At 35.0% G+C, this 23,267-nt stretch overlaps 4 protein-coding genes across 4 annotated transcripts; 1 reads left to right on the top strand and 3 right to left on the bottom strand.

The window, feature by feature from the left end:
- Positions 1-795: 795 nt before the first annotated feature.
- LOC141711262 (replication protein A 70 kDa DNA-binding subunit C-like) lies at positions 796-2,885 on the bottom strand. Its single transcript, XM_074513664.1, has 9 exons — positions 2,736-2,885; positions 2,357-2,645; positions 2,143-2,239; positions 1,957-2,035; positions 1,753-1,823; positions 1,582-1,645; positions 1,272-1,426; positions 1,055-1,175; positions 796-969 (listed from the first exon to the last, which is right to left on the bottom strand). Exons 1-9 carry the CDS (start codon positions 2,883-2,885, stop codon positions 796-798), a joined length of 1,200 nt encoding a protein of 399 aa, XP_074369765.1.
- A 4,518-nt stretch (positions 2,886-7,403) lies between these two features.
- LOC141711423 (uncharacterized) lies at positions 7,404-9,684 on the top strand. Its single transcript, XM_074513857.1, has 2 exons — positions 7,404-8,516; positions 8,885-9,684. Exons 1-2 carry the CDS (start codon positions 7,634-7,636, stop codon positions 9,385-9,387), a joined length of 1,386 nt encoding a protein of 461 aa, XP_074369958.1. The 5' UTR covers positions 7,404-7,633; the 3' UTR covers positions 9,388-9,684.
- A 1,548-nt stretch (positions 9,685-11,232) lies between these two features.
- LOC141711422 (uncharacterized protein At4g06744-like) lies at positions 11,233-12,706 on the bottom strand. The gene has a single exon (XM_074513856.1). The coding sequence runs from the start codon at positions 12,615-12,617 to the stop codon at positions 11,370-11,372; it is 1,248 nt and encodes a 415-aa protein (XP_074369957.1). The 5' UTR covers positions 12,618-12,706; the 3' UTR covers positions 11,233-11,369.
- A 1,847-nt stretch (positions 12,707-14,553) lies between these two features.
- Positions 14,554-17,207, bottom strand: LOC141711421 (putative WRKY transcription factor 15). Its single transcript, XM_074513855.1, has 3 exons — positions 16,419-17,207; positions 15,616-15,741; positions 14,554-14,898 (listed from the first exon to the last, which is right to left on the bottom strand). The coding sequence occupies exons 1-3, from the start codon at positions 17,108-17,110 to the stop codon at positions 14,718-14,720; spliced, it is 999 nt and encodes a 332-aa protein (XP_074369956.1). The 5' UTR covers positions 17,111-17,207; the 3' UTR covers positions 14,554-14,717.
- Between the last annotated feature and the right edge of the window lie 6,060 nt (positions 17,208-23,267).

Below are 23,267 nucleotides of genomic sequence, written 5' to 3'. Positions count from 1 at the left end.
TTGAAAAAAACTAACTTAAAACAGTTATACTTATACTATATTACTTAATAGAATCAGTTATAACTAAAAACTGCTTACTAAACTTTGGTGTCCCCATAAGAATTGTATTAAATATCAATAACGCAATTTGACAATAGTACGAAATAAACGACAAAAACAACCAATACACATTCTTCATTGATTCAAATAGGAAAAGCAAACTTTCAACATCAGCAAACCAAGTTTACAGTTCAATATGATAAGGAAATTTAATAATTAAAAACTGAGGAAATTGGATTGCAAACACAAATGCTGCATCCATGCCAAATAAAAGATGAACAACTTGAAAATGATGATTATTTAAAACGAAATTCAGAAATGCTAAACACCAATCCAATCCATCTTTCGTACATAACATCGAGCAAAATAATTGAGTGCTTAACTGCTGTATTACTTCTCCTGCAAATTTTAACAAATTAAAAATTCTTAGAATATGACCAAATCAACAGAAAAAATTAATTAATAGAATATAGATAATTAATATGATGATAATTAATGAACGGAATGTAAGTGATTAAATGCAAAAAAACAAAATACAATGCATAAATGTATCTTACCTTTTTAATTTTTTTGGTAACTGATTTTGCAGAGCCCGGAGTATGATCAATGGCATCAAGATCGACGGACTAACACAAAAACAATTACGATTTGTAAAGATTTGTTGGAAGACTAAAAGTTATAAAATTATAATGATTCAAGTATTATAACATATAAAAACCAAAATTACATTAACGGAAAAGTTGATGGAGGAAGATTCTAATATATGTGCAAATTCAGATGACTTGGACTCTGCGTAGTCGTGTCAAATATGTCATTTGCATCAAATATGGTACTATCCTCAGTTACATTTGCTTTGTTCAATTGAATAATGACAGTGACTTCCTTTCCAACCAAATCTTTAAGTACCTGATGAAGGACTTCTTCAGGAGCCTGATATAATGTAATAATTGTTAAACACTTTAATTAACATTTTAGAACATTTCATTGGATCTGCTTCGTTGTAATGAATTTATACCTTCTCAAAATCATTATACGTTTTTGCTGCACTTGTGCCAACAATCCTTCTAGCAGCTCGGTCCATGAGCATAATATTACATGAAAATGTATCATCTTCGGCAAGGACCATGATACGAAACCTGAATTTATAAGGAATTTTGTGATAACTATTGAAAGTTGACTTTAATATAGACTAAAACTTAATAAATTTTTAATATAACTCTAATTTGATATACCTTTTAGGGGCAACCGGAATTATGCGAGTAAAATTATTACATCGAAATCTCCTGTCAAGCCGCTCAACCTCTTGTTGACATTTGTTACAACTGTAAAACCAGCATGCTACATCCTCATCCACCTTAACAACTGAGAACGTGGTGTATATCCTCTTCTGTTTGAAGTGAAAAAGATTCAGATTTAAAAATAAATCATATTCAATATGGTTGTGTCGTGCAAATTTTGTAAAGGTTATAAAACCTTCAAGTCATCATATGTCAGATTTTCATTGAGATCCTTTAATGTCATTCATTCCATAAAGGGTTGAACAAATTCAGATTTTGCCGCCTTAAGATATTTTTCTCTCTTTGACAAATATCCCTCCTCCTTCAACCTACAAAGGTAAACATTGATGTTTATTAACTCAGCCTCATATCAATTGTTATTAAACATGCAAATGTGCTGTAATTATGTAATTAATATATTTTTTAATCGTACTACCTCATCCTCATATCAGTCACGGATTCATCATCTAGGTCGAGGTACAATTTTGAAGATGGCAAAGTACCAATCTGCACAGTATCTAAATCAAAACAATATAGTTCAGTAATTTATTGTATAATGTCAAGGTCATTTATACTAAGTAGTTAAAGAGAACTTACTCATGAAAGTTGTAACTTTTGTGCTCGTTATTATTGCAATTACTGGAGACTGGAATCCCTTAGTATAAATGTTATTGGCAAACACAGCAAGATCTCCCCAAACACTTACTTTATGCTGATTACTATATTGAAAAAATAACATATATTTCAGGATATACAACTTCCACATTAGAGACGAACTGAGAAAATAATTATAATTATAGTATAAATATTAATACATTCGACAAACCTGGAATCACAAATCCTGAATTTGACAACGTCTCGCATGCCAAATTTTGTGTCAAGTTTCGTTAGAGGTTCAAAATCTTCAATAACTCCAATTACATCTAAATTAAACATAGCAATATATTTGATTTGGTCAAAGATAAAATGCAGTGAAATATTAAGGAACACATTTAAAAGAACTAATAATCTAAACCAAAAGAGTATTATATTAAGGTCACCTATAGCAAATTCAGGCTGTTGTTGTGGCTGATATTTGCTGGCCTCAGCAAAAAGATCACCTAAATCCAGAAATTCGAATTTGTAGGCAGGAATCATGCCATCGTCTTCAGCAGCAGTGACCGTAGTATATTGTGAAAATCTGATGTAGATATCAGTTTGTACAGGCTTCAGATTGCCGACAGCAGCTTTCACAGAAAATTGGTCAAAAACATAAACGCCTCCTTCAATCACAGGAGTGTTGAATCCATTCCAAATATTGGGATAAGAAAATGCATGGACGTGATTATTCTAAAACAAAAGAGGATGTTACATTTGGTATACAAAAGAATGTAGGATTTTATGTAATACCATTAAAAAAATTTACAACATAAGACTTACATCATCATCAAGCAGAATGACATTATATCCTTTTACTGATCCATTCTCAGAGCTAACGCTGGTCCACATCCTAATTACTCTAGCCTTAATCTTCCAATTGGTAGTCGATTGATCAATGTCCTCAATAAGATTGAATACTGCAGACTCCATTGAAGCTTTTGTTCAAGTCAATTAAACAAAGTGTCAAGCATTAACAATTGAGGAATTAAAAACTTCAAAATATTAACAAAAAATGACAGCATGCACGATGAAGAAATAATGATAACATATTAGATCAGTTCGTACCAATCAATGATGTTTTTAGAGAGAACAAATAGAGAGGAAACCTAAAGTTTTATTTTTAGTGTCAAAGTATGTTTGATGTTTATCTCAAGGCATTAAAATAAAATGCATTTGCAAATGATATATGCAACTTGATAGGTTATAATACTCTATTTTATCTCAATGATATATTCAAACTGGTAAATTGATGCTAATTGATACTCTATTTTAACTGTATGATAAAGACTGCCAACAATATGGTCTTGATTGATTCTCTAATTATTCATCAATTATCTTATTCAATCTGGTAAGTTGATTATAATTGATATTTTTTTTAAAATATGTAAGATGAAGACCGACAACAATATAATCCTCAATGATTAGGTCATTAATCATCAATTATCTTCCTATCTATTCAATATAATTTTTGAATATATAAGTACAATTTAGATGTAACAGAATATTATATTTTAAATTTTGAGTTAATTAATTAATTAAGGTTAATCAATTAAATTAATCCAATCATCACAATCAAAGTCTTATTGATCCCTTTTTTTTTATTAGCTTGTATATTTTTTTTCATTACTCTGTCTGTTTCTCTAATTCATTTAAAAATATGCATAAGATATGAAAATGGTATGAATATTTATAACAGAATCTGTTTGATTTTTTCGAAATGGAATTATATATAACATCTTTTTTCAAAACTTTAGAATATACATATTAAATTAATGTATTTATTTAAACTGTCGAGTTGAGATAATGTGATCAAAATTGTTCGAACATTTAATAAAGACAAATACTGGCATAATTATGATTTACAGAGAAATTAAAAAATAATCCATAGCGTGGTAAATAAATTTAATCAAAACAAATACGACAATGCGGTTGAATCAAGAAGTTTAATAGAAATGCAGGAAAAAAAATTGTCTTCAAGTTTCCGTTGACGGGAATGGTTCTGCAGCGTCATATTTGGATTTGTCAAATGTCCATCAACCTATATTGCAAAGTATGTAAAACTTATAAGCGTTTATATGAAAAAAATGATGTAAAATTCAAAAATATATAATTTATATTTCGTTACCTCTGCCTCAAATATAAGACATCAGGATAATCAAGATTGACAAAAACCTTTGTTGACGGAATATTGCTGATCTGCGCTCTTCCTGTTTTCAAGAGCGAAAAATATTTATTATTTAAGAGCTAGAACGAATTGTATAACCTATGATAACGCTTACAATTTTAAAGGTTTTTAATATAAAAAATAAGACATTAACCTCGATACATAAAGACTCTAACAGATGCCAGAATCACAATTTAGGGTTCAATTTCGGTAACTTGGTACAATGATTCAAAATTTGTTGGCAAAGAACCGCTAAAACACACTTGGATGGACCTCATAACACGAATATAATAAAACGTCAAACACTTATGGATGTTCAATAGTGTTAATACGTAAAATAAGAAAACTGGAGGATGGCATAGTATTTTTATATTTGTCAAAAAATTTATTGAAGAGTCTTACACGCCATCTGAAATTCTGAAGCGTAACACTTCCTTTTCACAGCTGTAACAAACAACATGATATAATGTTAGCAATTTAGTAAACGCAACAGAGCATACAAAAATATTTATTTCAATATAAAGTTATAATGTAACATACACGACAAATTGGTAATATCTGAGAGTGTAGCAGGCTGATTTATGCACCTAGCAATTAGAGTGTTATTCTCTTCAACTGTAATCCCCGAAATAGGTGAAATTTGTACACTGACAAGCGTGCTATTTGATCCACCAAGAGGTCTCAAACCCACACTTCTGCTCATACGTTTCAAATCTACAACAAAAAAAACAGAACAAATAGTCATACAAACATTCCCACTTCTGAACTTTACATTGGTAAAACAAACACAAATACCTGTGAAGGAAGTCCGGGTGGTTCTATTAGACAAAACATCAGCAACAAAATTAGATGGATTGTGTGGACTGGAATCTCGCAATACATTTGTATTACTATTGAATAATGTCTGTAAAGGAGACCTAAATCCAACTACAAAATGCATATGAATCATGAGTTCCCAACATTCACTAATGTAACAGATAATAAACAATAATAATGGAAAACATACCAGATGATAATGCAGAACCTGTTGATTGTGTATTCGAGACTGTAACATTGGGACTCTGATTTTCTTTTTCAACACATACGTTTCTACGCTTCACAACTAATTCAATGAGACGAATATAAGAACATGAATTAGAACACAATCTACATACAAAATGTAAGAGGAAGAATGATATTCACCATTCGACTCATAAACAGAAAAACTTGGGGTTGCCTGCAACAGAGAAGATTGATTTGAGCCCTGATCTGTTGAATCTTGGCTACGAATCAAACGTTTCAACCCTACGGACAAAAACATAAAATCATTCAAAATCATATAACACTTAACGTGATTGATAGTTAACAGTTATTCATGATGAAATCAAACCTAAAAGTGATGTCCTTGCAGATCATGAGCCTTCCAGGGAGCGTGAATCCATGTTTGACAGGAGATCGGCGGAGCTAAATCATCATCGTCTCTTATCTGCACAAATCAAAAAAAGATGAGTAAACGATAATGAATTGAAGGCGCGGATGAGTATTATAGAATCAAAAAGATACATAAGAATTCGAATTTTGAAATTTGATTGTGAGGGATGATAAAGTAGATTGATTTCACGTGTAAACAAATTCAAAAAAATTCAAACGTACCATTCAGTTGCTACAATCAGGGAGTGGGTTAGGTGCATTTAGGTTAGTTTCTAAAATGGGTTATAATTCATTTAAATCTTAAAAGATCCATGGATATGTGTATAATATAATGTTTTATGTGTAAAAAAATTAAATGGGTCATGGATAGTGGGTCATGGATAAATTCATGGGTAAATTCTAAATGGGCATTAGTAGCCTTTAAGATAATATAGATAAAATGACCATTTTTCATGTGAAAATTACAGAAATAACTAATCTGTACCTTTACAATTATTTATAACTATAATATGATTAAATTAACTGATATTTAAAAAATTACCGAAAAATTGGTCAAAATAGTTAACGAATTCGATAAATCACTAACAAATGACATCAAAGTTAATATATATTTATCATATATATAATTTATACTTATTTAAATTTAGAATAAAATTATATTTTATATATAATAGTTTATTTACCATACCAATTAATAAATAGAGTTACTCGAATTTGAAAAATCAGATTAATAATATTAAAAAAATAATCGAAAATTAATCGATAAAATCATGATCACCCCTGCTTACATGGCAAAATGACATGGCTAATGGCAAAAATCATGTCTTCAAAAGTCAGACACTAAATTCTACTTTTTTTCTTACTTTCAGTTTTATATCTCATTGTCTCCTCCAATTTCTCCAGAAGTTGAAAATCAGAGATTGCTTTTCTTTTTCTTTTACTTTTAAATAGCAGCTAACATATTCTTTTTGGTGTATTTGAGATATAGATACAAGAAGAGCATATGAGAATTTAACTTTATGAATCTTTAAAACAAAAAATTTGTCCCATTGATACAATTTGAATGACATGCATTTAATTTAGATTCTTTAAAAAAGATAATTGAGATATTCAATTTAAATTTAGAATTCAAATTTTAAAAAATCTAGAAAAATCTAGATGTATTCAAATATTTCAAAATTTACAGATATTGAATATGCACTATAAATAATATTTTAAAATATAGTGATATTTAAAAACTAGTTGACTTTAAAAAAAATTGGAAATTTGTTAAGTTTGGAGAATTTTAATTTTTTGAGATCTCACCTAAATTTTATTGGAGCATAGAATATTAAATCACCTACATTTACCATAATTTAGAAATTAATAATAATAATTAAAATCTGAATAGAATACACCAAGTAAAAAAGTTGATTAGTTCTTTTGAAATATTCATTGCCACACTTTTTAAAAATATCGTTTTATTCTTTTAATCTTAGGTGCAAGATAGAACAATTAACTAAAAAAATAATCCAAAAATTATACTCGCTTCGATCTGGTCAACCTGACCAAATTTTGACTAAAATTCACCTTATCATATAATAGAAAAAAAAATATATTATTATAAAGCATTTAGATTATTTTAAAAAATAATTTCCAAAATTTAAAATAATTAATCAATAATTTTAATATTAAATAAAAAATAAAATATTTATAAAAAATAACAGCATCCCTACACTAATATCAAGTCATGTACACCTCAAAATATTTGGCTTATCTAGAAGAACCTCCCGACAACAACATTAACTCCCTTCTCTTTCCTCTCACTTTTAAATCTACTTATTTTATAAATCCCCACTCCGCGTTTCTTTAATCTAAATTAATCTTACTACATAACACATCGCACCATTTTATTTTATTTAATTTTTTACACATTTCTATTTCATAAATAATTTCTTCACATCTTCTCCAGCCTATCTTGAACTTGTCATAGTCCACGCTCATCTGCCTTCTCTTCTTCATTAACAGCCACCCTCCTTTCTCCTCTTAGTTCTTGAATTTTCATTTTTTTGGTTGACACAAATATTGATAAGTGTAACAGCCCGACTTTCCGGACTATTAAGAGATGATCAGATGGATACACGTAGTGTTGATGGTGGCTGTTGTCACATTCTTGATGCTTTTGTTGATCATGTTGTTACAAAAATGCTGTCATGTTAAAAAACAACATATTGCAACAAATATAGAGAATGGAATTGTTAGGCTTCATCAACTTCATCAAGAAACTTGTACTAAAAGGCCTAATTACTATGTTTTTCGACGTGGGGTTTCATCGAAACCTTTGTTTAGCTGGTCTGATAATCCTGCACTTGTTACTGATGCAGTTGAGAATGGATGGTCAAGATTTGCTTTTACTAACTATGCTTGTTATACAGCTTCTCCGTCTGTACGATCAGCTCGGACTTTGTTAGGTGTGTGTGCAGCTGGTGATCAGGTTAATGAGATGGGAGTGGAGATTAGTTGGGAAGTTTGTCAGGGATCAGCTGATTTTATGCAGAAAGTTAGACTTAATTCTGGTTTGGAGAAGTCGAATTCGAGTGTTTCTGCTAATTCTGTGATCAAGACTGGTTTGCCTTTTCCAGGGCCTTCTTTAGGGAATTCAGCTTTTCCAAGAGAGGCTTATTTTGAGATCACAATCTTGGCTTGTGGTGAAAATGATGATCACGGGGTAGGAGGCGTTGGCAGTACAGAAGGCGCGAAATCTGAAGGGGAGAAGGCTAAGCTGATCCAAGATGAATCAGAATCTATTATTCATGTTGCAAGTATTGACAATGGCTATGGGAACAGTAAATTGGATGAATCGGTAACTGGTTTTAAAGAAGACGGAAAGAATGGTGTGGTTGCATTGTCGTTGGGCTTAAGTGGAGGAGGCTTTCTTCCGTTAAAGCTTCCTGGAAGTTATTCAGGATCCATTGGTTTCAATTCTAACGGCTCCGTTTACCTTGATGGTAATTTTTTCTCCTTTCGCTTTTCTCATATATTAGTACTTTTCTGTTTCAAATAGATTTTTAAGTACATTGTGAGCGCGAGGGAGGAGAGGAGAATGACTCTAGTCAGTTTGCTACCGATGAAACCTTAATTCTGAGACTTACGATAACATCTAAGTGTTAAATATATGATCATGTTGAGTAACCAGCTCATCTAAAAACTTAAGGGGTTAGAGGAGGCATGTAAAGGCCTCAGTTTGATAAATTCAAGATTCGGGGAAATATTAGAATTATTTGCTTGCACTAATAAGCCTTTTACTTTTAGTACAGCTTCAAATTTGTTAAAATTGATTATGATATAAATTTGTGTCTTGTGTATGTGGTTTCAGGCACTAGACTTGTTTCTGAATTAGAAAAGGAAGAATGGGGAAGAGTTGATAAAGTGATTGGCTGCGGATACAATCCGAGCCAGAAGAAGGTGTTCTTGACTGTAGATTCTGAACTTGTACATGAAATTCATTGCAAGACAGAAGAATTTGGAACTCCATTGTACCCTACAATGGCAGCTAATATTGACATGACGGTTCTAGTTAATCTTGGACAAAGTGTGTTCAAATATGCACCAGCAAATCTGCAAAGAACTCCAAATCCTTGCTTCATTGGCCCTATTACAAAATCTCCTGCACTGGGCTACGAAGACAGCAAGGAGCTTTTCTCAATGGGGAGAATTGATTCCCAGTGGCTTAACCGATCAGCAACGAGAGGTCAGTACATATATGGCAATAGTACTAACAGAGGCCCTGAATTTGATGAGGTCTCTGAAGGTGATTTGTTTGAAATCGTCTTGGAAAGTTCTGGAAGATCTCCACATACACCGTTATATAATTTGTAAAACACAAAGCTTTTCGTGCCAAAGTTCACATTTCATGTTCAGACAATAGGGGCTTGAACCAGCAGTAGCAGCCTCAAGGGTGTTTTGTTGGAGGCCTTTACAACTTGAGCTAATTCGTAACTCAAACGAATATTAATTACATGAGAGGAACATGTGGAATGATGATAATCATCAGAACTTGAACTTTGTAATCTAGAGGTAGAATATTTGGTGTTTACTTCTTTTATCAGAGCTGCTATTGGGCAAATTTATATTTTTTGTAGATAACATTTACAATAGGACTTGTCCATTGCGGCATCTTTACAAGTTTCAGTATCACAATCCTTAAAATTTGCATCATTTTATCACACCATCTGCAATTTGATGACACTCACAGCATGTATAAATCATATATGGTTAGAAGAAGGCTGTCTTAAGGAAACTCAGCCCTTATGTTTAGACACGTTTGCTGTCAAAGACATCGCTGGAACACAGTTATGTACAATGTGAAGTCAACCGAGGAAGCTTTCTCCCATCGACTCTGATTGACTGCACTCTGATCTTTCTTGTGTTGCTGATGCAGTGATGTTATTATAAATTGGCAGATTAATCGAATAATACAAACAGGTTGTGTGGATCGCCCCTACATTTCTATACGTAGTGATCACTGAAGGCATGTTCCCGCTTGTACTGCAGATTAGAATTCAGAAGTACTCTTGCAGCTGCAATTCAGGTTTGCAGCTCATTGGCATCAGAAAGAACAGGATACTAAACAGTAAACAGACGGTTTGTCGCTTGTCAGCCAATTCCTTGGCTTATTACTGAAATGATCAAAAGTATGTGTTCCAAAAGAAATATTGAACTATTAAAAGTTAATCACATTTTCCCCAGACATTTAAATTTTAAACACTCGCGTAAAACACTGGTACCTGGTGACAGTGACTGTGTCATTTGTCCTGGAGGCCGAGGCACTACTAAGAGACAGATCATTGTAGAAATGAAGAAACTGAATGCAATCCACAGTTGAGTCTACCTTCTTCAATTCTGATGCTCCAATCATGAACATTTTCAAATTTCAACCATATGCTTTAAGAGAGGGCCATGGAACATGTCATTTTCTATCTACCTAATTAGATTCAGCAAATCCTATATTCATAATACATATAATGATCAATCATAAATAACCTTGACATTAAGGTCCTGCTAGACCTAATGCTCAAGTTGTATACTAGCTGTGCACTAACAGATCTAGCCATCAATTTGCTTGCGGTTACGATCAGTACGTACTTAGGAGCATTAATCCCTTCTTTTTCCTGTATGTGACCGTATTACAAAGAAATGTCAATATCTGAAAGAGGGATTTTCCAATTTTTAATTATTTTTTTTGGGATAGTGCACTCAGGTCAAGTGTTGATTGAAATTGGAGACCACAAAGATGTCAGTGGAAAAAGAACCATAATTTAAGGTATCTAGTGGGCACAAAGAGGCTAAAAGCCTTCATGGCATTGGCTAGCTTAGAAATGTGAAACTACTATTAGTGGAACACAAAAAAGCTTGGATGAAGTAGACTCCATTATCATGACATGCTTTGTCCCCATTGACAATATAAAACTTCTAAATACAGTGACAGTGAAGAGTGACAAAACTGCCTGATATCTACTATGGCATATCTTGAACAATAATTTTATGTTAAATAAAGATTCATTTGCTGCTGGACAGCAGATGATCCCAACAATGGACATGAAGTAGGTCAGTCATTGACCTAAATGTTCATCCCAGATTCTTGATGGACTATAAGACACCACCATGAAATCTCTGGTCAAATTATGAAAATGTAGGCAGATCTCTGTCCTGAGATTCAAGATGTAATCATAAATGATATGCAAGTTTACAGGAAGCTTTATAATTTTCAAAAAAAAAATTATTATGATGAAGATATATGCTTTTTTTAAGTGGAAAAACACAATGATCCTGCATACAGGATTAAGCAAACATTTCGAATACTAATTTGGAGAAGGAGCTAGAAGAGTAGCTAATGGAGGAGAACTGAAGTTGGACAACCAGCAAGGAATGTAGAAGTAGGATGCATAATATGGACAATGTCTAGGTCGCGAAAAGAATGCTGCACATTCCAGAATTGATCTTTGAAATGGAAGTCCAGGAATGCAGTTTTTCCGAACATCAAGCACCCCTTTCCTGATCAAGCTCCGACAAATTGGTCCTACTTGTATGAAATAATTATCAGATAGAGATAAATTTGCCAAGTTTCCGAGTGCACATACAACCTCAGGCACCATACCAGAAAACATGTTACCAGCAAAATTTAGAACTTCAACGCTTTCCAAGCATCCTAGGGAGTATGGTATTGGACCAGTTAACTGATTATTGCCTGCATCAAACACTACAGCTTCTTTCAAGAATCCGAGTTCATAAGGTAAGCAACCACTTAACTTGTTGTTTAAGAACAAGACTTCTGTAAGGCTAGACAAGGCCTTGGCAATGTCACGTGGGATTGGACCGAAAAACTTGTTGTTGGCTAATGTAAGCAAAATAATGTGAGAGCTGCCAAGATTATCAGGCAACCTTTGCATGAAATTATTGTTGTTAATGAAGAGTGCATCAAGATCTTTCATGAACAATTGAGGAGGAACTGATCCGGTAAACATATTGAACCGGATATCCAAGAAAGATAGGCTATCCATACCTAAAATTGCTGTGGGAAATGATCCAGAAAACAAATTGTTGCTTATGTCTAGCTCATAAAGATAAGGCAGATTAGCAATGTTTGATGATATCGTGCCAGTAAAGAAATTTGAATTGGCATGGAAAAGTGCGATATCAGGGAGCTGATCAAGGAAGCCGTTGAGTGAAGGAGCCCTCAGCTGGAAGCCGTTAAAATCAATTGATGCTAGAACTAAGGCACTTGTGTTGTATGGAGGGTTGTCACAAAAAAACCCCTTGTACTTGCATACATCTGAGCCTACCCATGATTTCGTGATGCCTAAAGGATCCGACGTGATCAAGTTCTTGAAAGTTTGAATAATTGGGTACACTAACGATAGCTTCAAGTCCTGGAAAACCAGCTGTTCTGCTGCTGGAGCCAGTGCTGATACCACTGGTGCTACAAGCTCTGGTATGCTGCCTGAAACTCGCGGCAAAGATGCTCCAGCAGCATTGCCACATGCAGATATGAGAATGCCAAGCATGATGGTTAAGGTTAAGTGAACCAGTCTAGCTGAAATCTTGCTCATTTTAAGATATGCTAACAGCAAAGATAGCAAGGGAAGAGGAAGATATAAAAGAGAGTTGAGGACAAAGTTAAAAGAAAAACAACACTTCATATAGCATTCACTGAACTGGTTTAATCATTATGATCGATAATTTTACGAAGCCGAGGTATTCACGAAAACGACATCTCTACTTTTTACTAGGAATAATGTCTATGGACATGTAACCTTCCTCCCCACATTATTTCCGAGTTGGATATACTCACGTTTTGTTATGTTAATAAATAATTTATTGAGATATTGTTTATATATTTGGGGGCTGACAAATAATGATTGTAATCATCCGTCAACGTAAATTTTCTATGAATAGGTACAAATAGGGTTATCAAACGGTATATCCGTATCCGCAATCGTCGGATTCGAATATAGATAATATCTGTTTTATTTCGGATACGGATATTATCCGTTTTTTCTCGGATACGAATGCGGATATTTCGGACGAATATCGGATTTTTTGAATATTTTTGATGACCCTACCGTATTGACGATAATTTTAGAAGATTTTTTTACGATTAAACTCAAATGATATCTTTATATATGTATAAAGTATGTGTTTTAATTTTAATATTCTTTTTATTCGTGATTTCATAAACAGGTGTTTTGTCTTTGTCAACTATGGATGGACGTGAAACAACGCCCGATAAAATATAAGATTGCCAAAGAAGTGTGAACCCACTCAAGAATGTTGATCATATAATTGGGTGGACATTGGACACGGAACGGAGGCTATTAGATGTAATGCCTACTCTATTGAAGGATGAGACCATCATATTTCTTTTTGACCTTCCATGGCCGATTTAATTTTAGTGCTTCTATTGGCTTCCCATTTGTTCTTGCCTCTATCATTTGCTTCTCTCTTTTAAATAACTTTATGAATAATTTGATGGTCGAGTCTGTTTAATACATATTTTTTGCTAATTAATTACACACGCACACGTCAGCAGTCGAACACCTGATCCCCGCAAGGGAATATAAGAGTTCAACCACTATATTAACGCTTTGTCGGCGAGTCTGTTTAATATTGAGAAAGGTTGGCTCCATATAATAATATCGAATCGGATACAAAAATATTAAAAATACCAACTTTTCGTCTCTCTTGTAGTAAAATTCGTGAATTATATTTACAAAAAATTGTATCCGGTCTTGAAATAAAAATATTATAATTTAGCTTTGAATTTGAAAATATAATAATTTCGTAGAAGAATCGATCAACGCAACAAACAAAAAGAGAAATGGAGGGTGATTTAAGCTGAAACATTAGTTCAATAATCCAATTGATTATTATTTATTAGTACGAGTAGTTGTTAAAGTGCTTAATCCACTATTTGCAACAAGTTGAGCAGCAAAATTATGTTATTTATCTTCCTCTTGTACCTCGTATCATCTTTCCATTTAGATAAGAATCAAACTAATATAATGGAATTCATATTTATGCACGAGAAATCGAGAATAATCAATAATACGATGATAACTCGGGATTAAGGAACTGTTATGAGAACTCTAGCATTTCTCAAGTAAAAGTAAAAAGAACTGTTCCGTCAACTTCAGTATTTCTCAGATGAAGGTAAAAAGATGAGTTTGCATATTCAAAATATTCCTGGCAAATTGTAAGGGCTAGTTGGCATTTAAAGTTTGATTAGTGTTAAAGATTTCGGAAATCAGATGAGGTACCGATTTGTGATTTATCGGGCGATCTTAAAAAAGTCGGATAATTTATCGGCGATTTATTGAAAATAGTACAACTATTTTTGACCGATTTTTAGCAATTTCTCGGCGATTTTTGAAAAATCGGCCGATTTCTACAACATAGTGCCAGATCAGTAATATGAAAGTTTTCTTATGCTAGATTGCCGGTAGATTAATTGCAAGAAATCGAATCTTATAATTTCCAAAATGAAAATAATCCAAAGGAACAACTCAGGGCTTAAATTAAATGGCATTCTGCAAGTTTAGAACTACATACAATACCAAATAAAGCAGTTGCATAATCATTAATTAACACACAACTGAAACCCAAGCATCCAACACTCTGAAATATGATCAGGCTATATATAGAGTCTCTTGTTATGATTGTTTGAGGCCATCAGATTCAAGGATATGAGAAGTGTTTGTGTTTTCATTCGGAGACTGGGAATGGTTATGCTCCCCTTCGTAAGTTACTATCAGCATTGTCGGATCATCCACCGCCCTCTCTACATGCTTTCTTGCCGGACACCCTCTTACACTACTGCACTTGTAATACCCTCTGCAATTTTCGATTTTCATGCAATAATTAGTTGAAAAATCACCACCAATTCCTTGTTTAAACATTTAACTTTTGCCCCGTGAAAGAGCCTAGCTAATCCACATACAACCGAAAAAACAAAGTTCATGTCCGAGATCAGCCAAGCTCCCTGAACTAAACTGCTCAAGCTCGGTTATCATCAAATAGAGTATACACGATTGTATTATGTCCCTTTACAATAAAAGTGTCTTGAGATTTAAAATTTTAACTCGGTACTGGCACCCGGAAAAGAACTCAAAATTCGAACTCTATTAATCTCATTATTTGGAAGAAAAATCATGACCTGGACTCTCAAGGTTAAACATCATCTTGGTTGGGGATTAAAATAAGAAGGCAGGTCTACGACAAACGTATGCTACAGCATGCCGCAATCATTTTCTCAGTCATGTAAACTAGGATTATTGATGTAAATGCACAACGGCCTTTATTCTCACGTTTCTGATATGGTATGTTACAAAAACCGTTCGAGCCTGACAATTTAACTTAAATCTACTAAATTTTGACTTTTGAAAGATGAGATGATTTAACTTAGCTTCAAAGTGTTATATTCAACTACACCTTAACATGTCCACCAATAGTTTTGCATGCCACACCAACAAGCATGTATTACACATGAATATTGGACTAAATACAATGTTTACATGTGCACAATATTGATAGAGAGGAGGATAAACAAACCTGGGGTGTGGAGAGCCTTTGATGGGCTTTTGACCATATTTTCTCCAAGAAAAATCATCTGGTGGTATATCAGATGTCTTCATACTTATAGCTGGCATTCTCACCACTTTCTTCACTCTCAACTTCCTAATATACAACATATCATCATTAATTAAAAAAATAATCATAATATATAAATTTACGGTTTTTCTGATAAGCGCGAAAACTTATAATTTAAGATCAATTTGATCGGTGAAATTGGTGTAAATGATGGGGTAAAAAGAAATCAGTAAAGATACCCTAAATTTTCAGGCCGAATATGTTTCCATCCAGGAAGCATGAGTGCGGGTGCGGGTGCGGGATACGGGAATACGGGAATTCGGCAAATCTAAAAATATGGGGATTCGGGTGCAGGGGATTCGCCAAACATTATTACATTAAAAAACATATTTTTATATATTTTTAAGGAGTTACAGTCAAATTAAACTAAATAATGAACTACATGAGTGCATTACGAGTACATTATCGTTAAAAATATATATTATTATTACTTGATAACCCAACCAATGCATTTTAGAATAATTAATTGATTAAATGTTCAAAGTATCTATTTTATCTTCTCTCACTCCCGTGGATCAGAGAAGAATCCCCGAAAATTCCCGTGCACCCAAGAATCCAGTGCGCGGTGTGGCAAGTGAGTGAAAAATCCCTGTTTTTGTTTTTCAGGTTTCCATTAACATATAATAGAAATTTCGATAAACTTAAGCCGCATCAGAAAATTTTATTCATTTATCGAAATTACGGTAAACAGAATAATTGCTTACTTTTTCTTGGGACAATGGCATCGACCACCAGAAGAGCCGGAACACTTAGCTGAAACATCATTCATCGAGCTACACTTCCTCTTTAACGAAGAAACCGGTCGGCTCCCCGACGAAAAACCGGACATATTCGTAATCTGAAAACCCGACCCATCAGTATCTCCGGTCAACGACGACATAAACGAAGTCGCCGGTGCAGCCACAGCTACAGCTGGAGCAGCAAAACTTATTGTAGTACTAACATTCTCTTTCTTGGGAACCGGAGGTAAACGCTGAACCGGCTGAACCACCTGGACCGGTTGAACCGTCTGAACCGGATGAACAGCAGTAGGCCTATAAACTTGAAACCCATCAGACCCATGATTCTGAACCGGGTTAACCGAAGTTTCAATCCCGGCTTTTTCAACAACCGGCCCTCTCCTGAACCGGGCATGACCGGTTCGGTTCCGGTCCAGCAAAGAAATAAACGTCTTGAACTTTTTGACAGCAACATCTGTAACAGCTCTATAGTCTGCATCACCGGTTTCAGATGAAGATGAAGAAGATAGATATGGGTTTTGATGATTAGCCTGAGAAATAGCTTTGATCAAATTCTCGACGCTTTGTAAACCGGCGGCGGCCGCTTCTTGGACCGTTTTTTCTTCCATTTTGGACCGGAATTTGTAGCTATTGTTGTTCATCAAATCAAGGGCCATTTTAGACCCAGAAATGCTTACAATCTTGTAAGTATATGGGGGGAGAGAAAGTGGAAGATTTTAGAAGTCAAATGGTTGATCTTTTGCTTTGGTTTTGTTTCCTTTTTTTAAGTGTTGGTTTGAGATGAATGAACTGGCTTTTTTGACTTTTTCTGTTTAAAATTGTGGTCAAACTTGGTTTTTACACGTGGAAAGATTTTGAGAATATCTTTGGTTTTTGTGTTTTTATCGAGAACGAGAATGTGAAAATTAGAATAATTGAGAGTGGTTTTATAAAGATAATAATTCAAATATTATATATGAGGATCGGTCTCAGGTCATCTTCAACCGTGATTAAAAATTCAAATTTGAAATAAATTATATCAAATTCTCCTATAAAAATAATTACAATGGTGGGTATCAAGGTGTGCCAATACCATATGGCACGACGTTATTTGATACCCTTGTTAGTACTCCATTGAAGTTGTTATTGGGATGACATAGAATGACAAGTGAGGTGGCATTGGGTGCCAAATTGGGGTACCAAAAGTTGTCATCTTATAAGGTAGGGTGTCAATTTCATTTGTGATCCCAATGATAAATAAATTATTATGATAATTTCATTTGCATTCCCAAATTTATTATATTTCTAATTTATTTATATTACACATATTTTTTAGTAATTTTAATGAATTTCACATCTATGGATGTCAACCATCCGAGTTGGGGTGTTTTGTGAAAAAAGAGTGCCAAAATTTGTTGTGGAAGAAAGGCAATTAAAAATAATATTTTTTACTATGTGACAAAGTTAGCATCCCTTCCAGAATGCAAACCATTGGAGATGTTGTAACACTGTACTCCCGATATTTTTTGGGAGAGAAGAGATGGGAGGAAAAGAGAAAAGAAGAGGAATAATAGAAAAAAATAAATCAGTCGTGTATTCCTGAGTTGCTCTAACGCTTCCCGAGATTTTTTGGGAGAGAAGAGATGAGAGGAGAAGAGAAAAGAAGAGGAATAATAGAAAAAATAAATCAGTCGTGTGTTCCCGAGTTTGTGTAAAAAATGAGAGAATGTGACAAAAAAAGAAGGTAATGTGAGAGAAATTTTCCAAATCTTCCCATTTTTGGATCAAAAATGATTCAAATTTGGAGCAATTTTAAATTTAATAAACTAAAATATAATATTAAGAAAATTATTATTTTATATTTATTGAAATTTGAATCAGTGAATAATAGTGATTCAAGATTAATGAATTTAATAATGTTGTATATGTTAATTAATGAAATATTGTATTTTCCGTTACTCAACCATATAATTTTTAATCATTTTTACCTATATTAAAAATATTGTCTTTGATTAATTAATCTATCAAATATAATATAAATAGTCGATGATGGTCAAACATTAAATATAAAAATAAATAATTTAATATAATATATGTGTATTATAATATGTAACATGTAATTTGGATCGAAATTTGAATCATATTGTTAGAGTTCAGGGTTCGGATTAGTTATAATCTGGAATTTTAATTCAAAATTGTTGGAGATAGTAATAAAAATGTACCATTAACACCTGAAATTTGGTTATATTTGATCTCTTTTCTTATTATGATCGTATATTTTTATTTTATGTTTTATTTTCAAGTTTTTAATTACTTTTTTTGCTAGTTAACACTCGTAAACCGTGTTATCTTTGATAATATTTGAACTTTTGGAATCTCTTAAAAGTTGAGGTAGATACTGTTGTATCAAGAGGTCTCGGTTATCTTATTATCAATTATAAGTCACGGTATAAAAAAAGATGTTTTTTTATAACGTACTCATACGCACAAAATATGAAGTTAACTTTTGATTATTACATTTTCAATTATTATGAATATCTCTCAATTCATAAAAAATATTTGAATGAACACACACTAGACAAAGAGAAGAGAAAAATATGTTTCTGTTATGGATAAAAAACCAAGGTTATTACTTGCTGTATTTAATACTAAGATTCGGGAGCTCAAGGCCTTTAATGGCTGCTCTCGTGTTTCGTGACTCGATCTGCCTTTACGAGATGCCTACGTATCTCTGTGAATTAGAGAATCAAGCCAAAAAACGTAATTCTGATTTGTGGGGTGAGGCCCCTTATATAGATGTTGGGAGTCCTTGAATTGGACTTGGTATAGGAGACTTGGTGAGCAAGTCTCATAGTTAGAATGGACTTTGGAGTCCTAGATAGTAGGAAACTGATTCCTTATCCTTTTAGGTCCCCTTGAGGCTAATCTCCAAGGATTTATATCCTTATCGGGACTCTTTTCAACATCTGTTTTGTCCCTTATTAATTAATTACGAAATTAATTAATAATCAGGGCTTTTGGGCCTTTTTTATTCCATCAGGCCTGATCTGGTCCATCAGGCTTAACATTTCTGGTCTGAGTATCATATATCTTTTTATTGGGCCTAGCAGCCCACAGCTTGTACAATTAATGCAGTATTTAATAATACAATCATAATTTATTTATCCCTATTATTTGCCCCCCAACTTTTGGGAAACATCGATTAGGTTTCGCAGAAGTTAAGTCTATTCGTTCCCTTACAGGGTTTCATTTTTCCGTAAAGTGTGGAGCGACCTACACATTTACAATGAATTTTCCCTTTTATTCAGGAATTATCTTAATTTCCAGGAATTTTTCCCTTATTTCCGGGATTCTTCCCTTATTTTCTGGATTTTTCCCTAATTTTCTGGGATTTTCCCTAATTTCTGGGATTTTCCCTAATTTTCTGGGATTTTCCCTAATTTTCTGGGATTTTTCCCTATTTTCTGAAAATATTTAAGGAATTTCTGGATTTTTTTCCCTAATTTCTGGGATTTATCCTTTAATTTTTCTGGATTTATTCCTAATTTCTGGGATTTATCCTTTAATTTTCTGGATTTATTCCTTATCTCTGAAAATATTAACATTTTTCAGAAAATATTTAAGGAATTTTCTTATTTTTCTAATTAAATGATCAGAAAAACAGAATTTTTGTTGCTCAATACATCCTAGGCGTTGTTGATCCACGCCTAGGAGACAGTTTCCTAACAACGTCTAGGAAAACTTGCGTCCTGGGCGTTGTTGATCCACGCCTAGGAGACGGTTTCCTAACAACGTCTAGGAAAACTTGCGTCCTGGGCGTTGTTGGAGGCTGATGCTTCCTGGGCGTTGTTGATCCACGCCTAGGAGACGGTTTCCTAACAACGTCTAGGAAAACTTGCGTCCTGGGCGTTGTTGGAGGCTGATGCTTCCTGGGCGTTGTTGATCCACGCCTAGGAGACGGTTTCCTAACAACGTCTAGGAAAACTTGCGTCCTGGGCGTTGTTGAAGACAGATGCTTTCATAGATCCTAGACGTTGTGCACCCACGCCTAGGAGACAGTTTTCTAACAACGTCTAGGAAACTTGCGTCCTGGGCGTTGTTGAAGACAGATGCTTTCATAGATCCTAGACGTTGTGCACCCACGCCTAGGAGCCAGTTTTCTAACAACGTCTAGGAAACTTGCGTCCTGGGCGTTGTTGAATACAGATGCTTCCTGGGCGTTGTTGTACCACGCCTAGGAGCCAGTTTTCTAACAACGTCTAGGAAACTTGCGTCCTGGGCGTTGTTGAATACAGATGCTTCCTGGGCGTTGTTGTACCACGCCTAGGAGCCACACTTCTAACAACGGCTAGGGACGATGTATCCTGAGCGTTGTTGGGGACAAATGCTTCATGGGCGTTGTTGTACCACGCCTAGGAGCCACACTTCTAACAACGGCTAGGGACGATGCATCCTGAGCATTGTTGAGGTTGTTCGAGCCTTGATTCATTCATTGAACTTTGATTTTAAATCTTTTCAAAATTCAAATCTTATGGGCTTCCCGCCTTTTTCTTAGGCCCAAGCCCGTTTGTGCATTTTTGAGCTCCTCTATATAAGAGGTGGAGTGTGAGTTCATTTCTCACACTTCACTTTCACAAAAATTTCTAAATTTCAACTCTGCAATTAGTCTCTCAAGAATCGCCACCTCCAAGCGATTTTCGGCTTTCTACTCCGCCGCTTTCTGGGCTTATTTTGAAGATTCCGTTTGAATCTTCATCTTCTTTACTTACTTTCAAGAGCTTCCTGGGTTTTTGTCTTCATCCATGGCGGATTCCGATTCATCTCACTCCCATGTCCCCCAAGCTGTTGCCCGTCCCTCTAGGGCCAGCCGAGGTAAAAAATCTCTTGTACATTCCTCAGTTATTTCTCTTAGGGATCTTTTAACCGAATTTGGGCAAGCCTTTCCTAACATGTTACACTTAGATGCATATAATTATCCTTCTAGATTTGGTCTAGATCAAGTAGGTACCATAGCCCGCCTTTTTGGCATTTCTCACCCTTATAGGGCCGAGGCTCCAGGCCCAAATGATAGGGCCTGCTACCCAAAACCTGGGGCCATTCGGGTCTATAAGGAAACCTTCTATGCTGGTTTTCGCCTACCTCCTCATCCTTTTGTTTTTCGCCTTTTGGCTGAGGCCCGAGTCTGTCCGACCCAACTCACACCCAACTCTTGGCGTTTTATTCACTGTTATATGGCCCAATCTCGTAAACACGGTTTTGAGCCAAATGTTTGTGTCTTTCGTTATTTATTTAAATTTGTAAATGCTTCTGAGGACCAAGGATGGGTCAAAATAGTTCATAGATCCTTGGCTCGTTCCTGCTTTATTTCTGGCACCAATCCCGACTCGTATCCAACATGGAAGAGTGAGTGGTTTTATATATTTCTGGATTCCGAGGAGGGTTGGGACCATTTTTTCAGGCCCAACTTCTCAAAAAGTATAGACGGGTCTTTAAGAGACCTAAAATTGGGGATAGATGAGGATGCGGCCATCAAGGCCATTACTGCTGATAACTTGCACCATTGCGCTCTCATCCTTTCAGAGGGTAATTTGCAAGGTTTAGGTCTAAGTGACCTTGGCCCCGAGGGTATTTCTTTCCCCTTTTTGTTCCATTTCCTCCATTCTCTATTTGTCCTTTTTCTTACGTGCTCGTATTTGCCTGCAGCTAGGGCCGCTTTGGACACGATCTTCAAGAAGCGGGAGGCCCGTGCCGCCAAGGGCTCTGCTGTAGAGAGCCACCGCGACAAGCGGGTTAGGATTGGTGACGGCCCTTCAGTCACGGTTCAGGAGGCCGTCCCTACTTTTTTATCCCAGAGGCCTCCTAGCCTTGATGAAGATAACTCTCCCTTCACCGTCACTTGGGGCCTTCAGAGGAGGGAGTTCCGAGGCTGCCGCCGTTTGGTCTCAGAGTGTGATCACGCCTCGTGACAGGGCTGAGATCGTCGAGTCTTCTGATGACCTACAGATTGAACGTCTGGGTGCTCAGGCCGTGGCTTCTGTAAGCCTCTTCCTTTTTTAACTGTTTTTTTTTGTTTATTATTACTTACTGTACTTTGATATGTTCGTGCAGATGAATACCTATCTCCAGGCTGCCCTTCACAATTTGAAGGATGTGAGGACCAGCCTAACTATTGCTGAGAGGGACAGGGATAGGTACCTCAAGGCTTCCGAGGCCAACTTCACTCGTTTTCGTGAGGTAGAGAAGGAGCTGGCGGACGAGAAGGAGAAAGTTTGTAAGCTGGAGCTGGATGCTCAAAGGGCCCGAGCTGAGGTGATAGCTGAGTATAAGGCATCTCAGGACTTTCAGGATGTCCTAAATGCTGAGTACGATGCTAACTTCCCGGAGACCTTTTCTAGCTGTTGGGAGCAGATAGTAGAGGAGATTGGGAAGAAGATTCCGGAGGTGACTCTGTAAGTCATATGTCATAGACCTATTTGTATATTCGAGGATTCAACTCAACTCAAATAAGAATGTAATAAGTAAATAGTGGATCGACCGTCAAAGAGATCTCGCAAAGTAATATCTGTCAAAGGATTCAGAAACAAGGTTCATCTACAGACTTGAGGAGGTAATTCACTGGAAGAAGTTCAAGAAGTTGATCATGCCTCAGTGATATAAATCAAGATCGTGGATTTAATCAAGTGACAGAGATCTCGTCAGAGTATCATTAATTACAAGGATTTAATCTGAAGAAAATCAAAGCGTCAAAGTCAAGACATGAAGAAACGTCACGGAAGTTAGTCACTCATGAACCAGACAGTACATCGAGTGTCAACGTTGAAGTGGTGGAATTGA

The sequence above is a fragment of the Apium graveolens genome, chromosome 3, assembly GCF_009905375.1.
Source record: "Apium graveolens cultivar Ventura chromosome 3, ASM990537v1, whole genome shotgun sequence".
NCBI classification, from domain to species: Eukaryota; Viridiplantae; Streptophyta; class Magnoliopsida; order Apiales; family Apiaceae; genus Apium; species Apium graveolens.
Note: the sequence above shows the minus strand (reverse complement) of the source record. Positions and strands in the feature narration are given on the sequence as shown.

Coding starts and splice junctions, on each gene's coding strand:
- LOC141711421 (XM_074513855.1), bottom strand. CDS start 17,110: ATGGCCCTTGATTTGATGAACAACAATAGCTACAAATTCCGGTCCAAA. Junction 15,742..16,418: donor TGCCATTGTCCCAAGAAAAA/GTAAGCAATTAT, acceptor GTTGTATATTAG/GAAGTTGAGAGTGAAGAAAG. Junction 14,899..15,615: donor AAAGGCTCTCCACACCCCAG/GTTTGTTTATCC, acceptor CGAAAATTGCAG/AGGGTATTACAAGTGCAGTA.
- LOC141711422 (XM_074513856.1), bottom strand. CDS start 12,617: ATGAGCAAGATTTCAGCTAGACTGGTTCACTTAACCTTAACCATCATG.
- LOC141711262 (XM_074513664.1), bottom strand. CDS start 2,885: ATGGAGTCTGCAGTATTCAATCTTATTGAGGACATTGATCAATCGACT. Junction 2,036..2,142: donor TTCAGGATTTGTGATTCCAG/GTTTGTCGAATG, acceptor TTTTCAATATAG/TAATCAGCATAAAGTAAGTG. Junction 1,646..1,752: donor GTGACTGATATGAGGATGAG/GTAGTACGATTA, acceptor TTACCTTTGTAG/GTTGAAGGAGGAGGGATATT.
- LOC141711423 (XM_074513857.1), top strand. CDS start 7,634: ATGATCAGATGGATACACGTAGTGTTGATGGTGGCTGTTGTCACATTC. Junction 8,517..8,884: donor CGGCTCCGTTTACCTTGATG/GTAATTTTTTCT, acceptor ATGTGGTTTCAG/GCACTAGACTTGTTTCTGAA.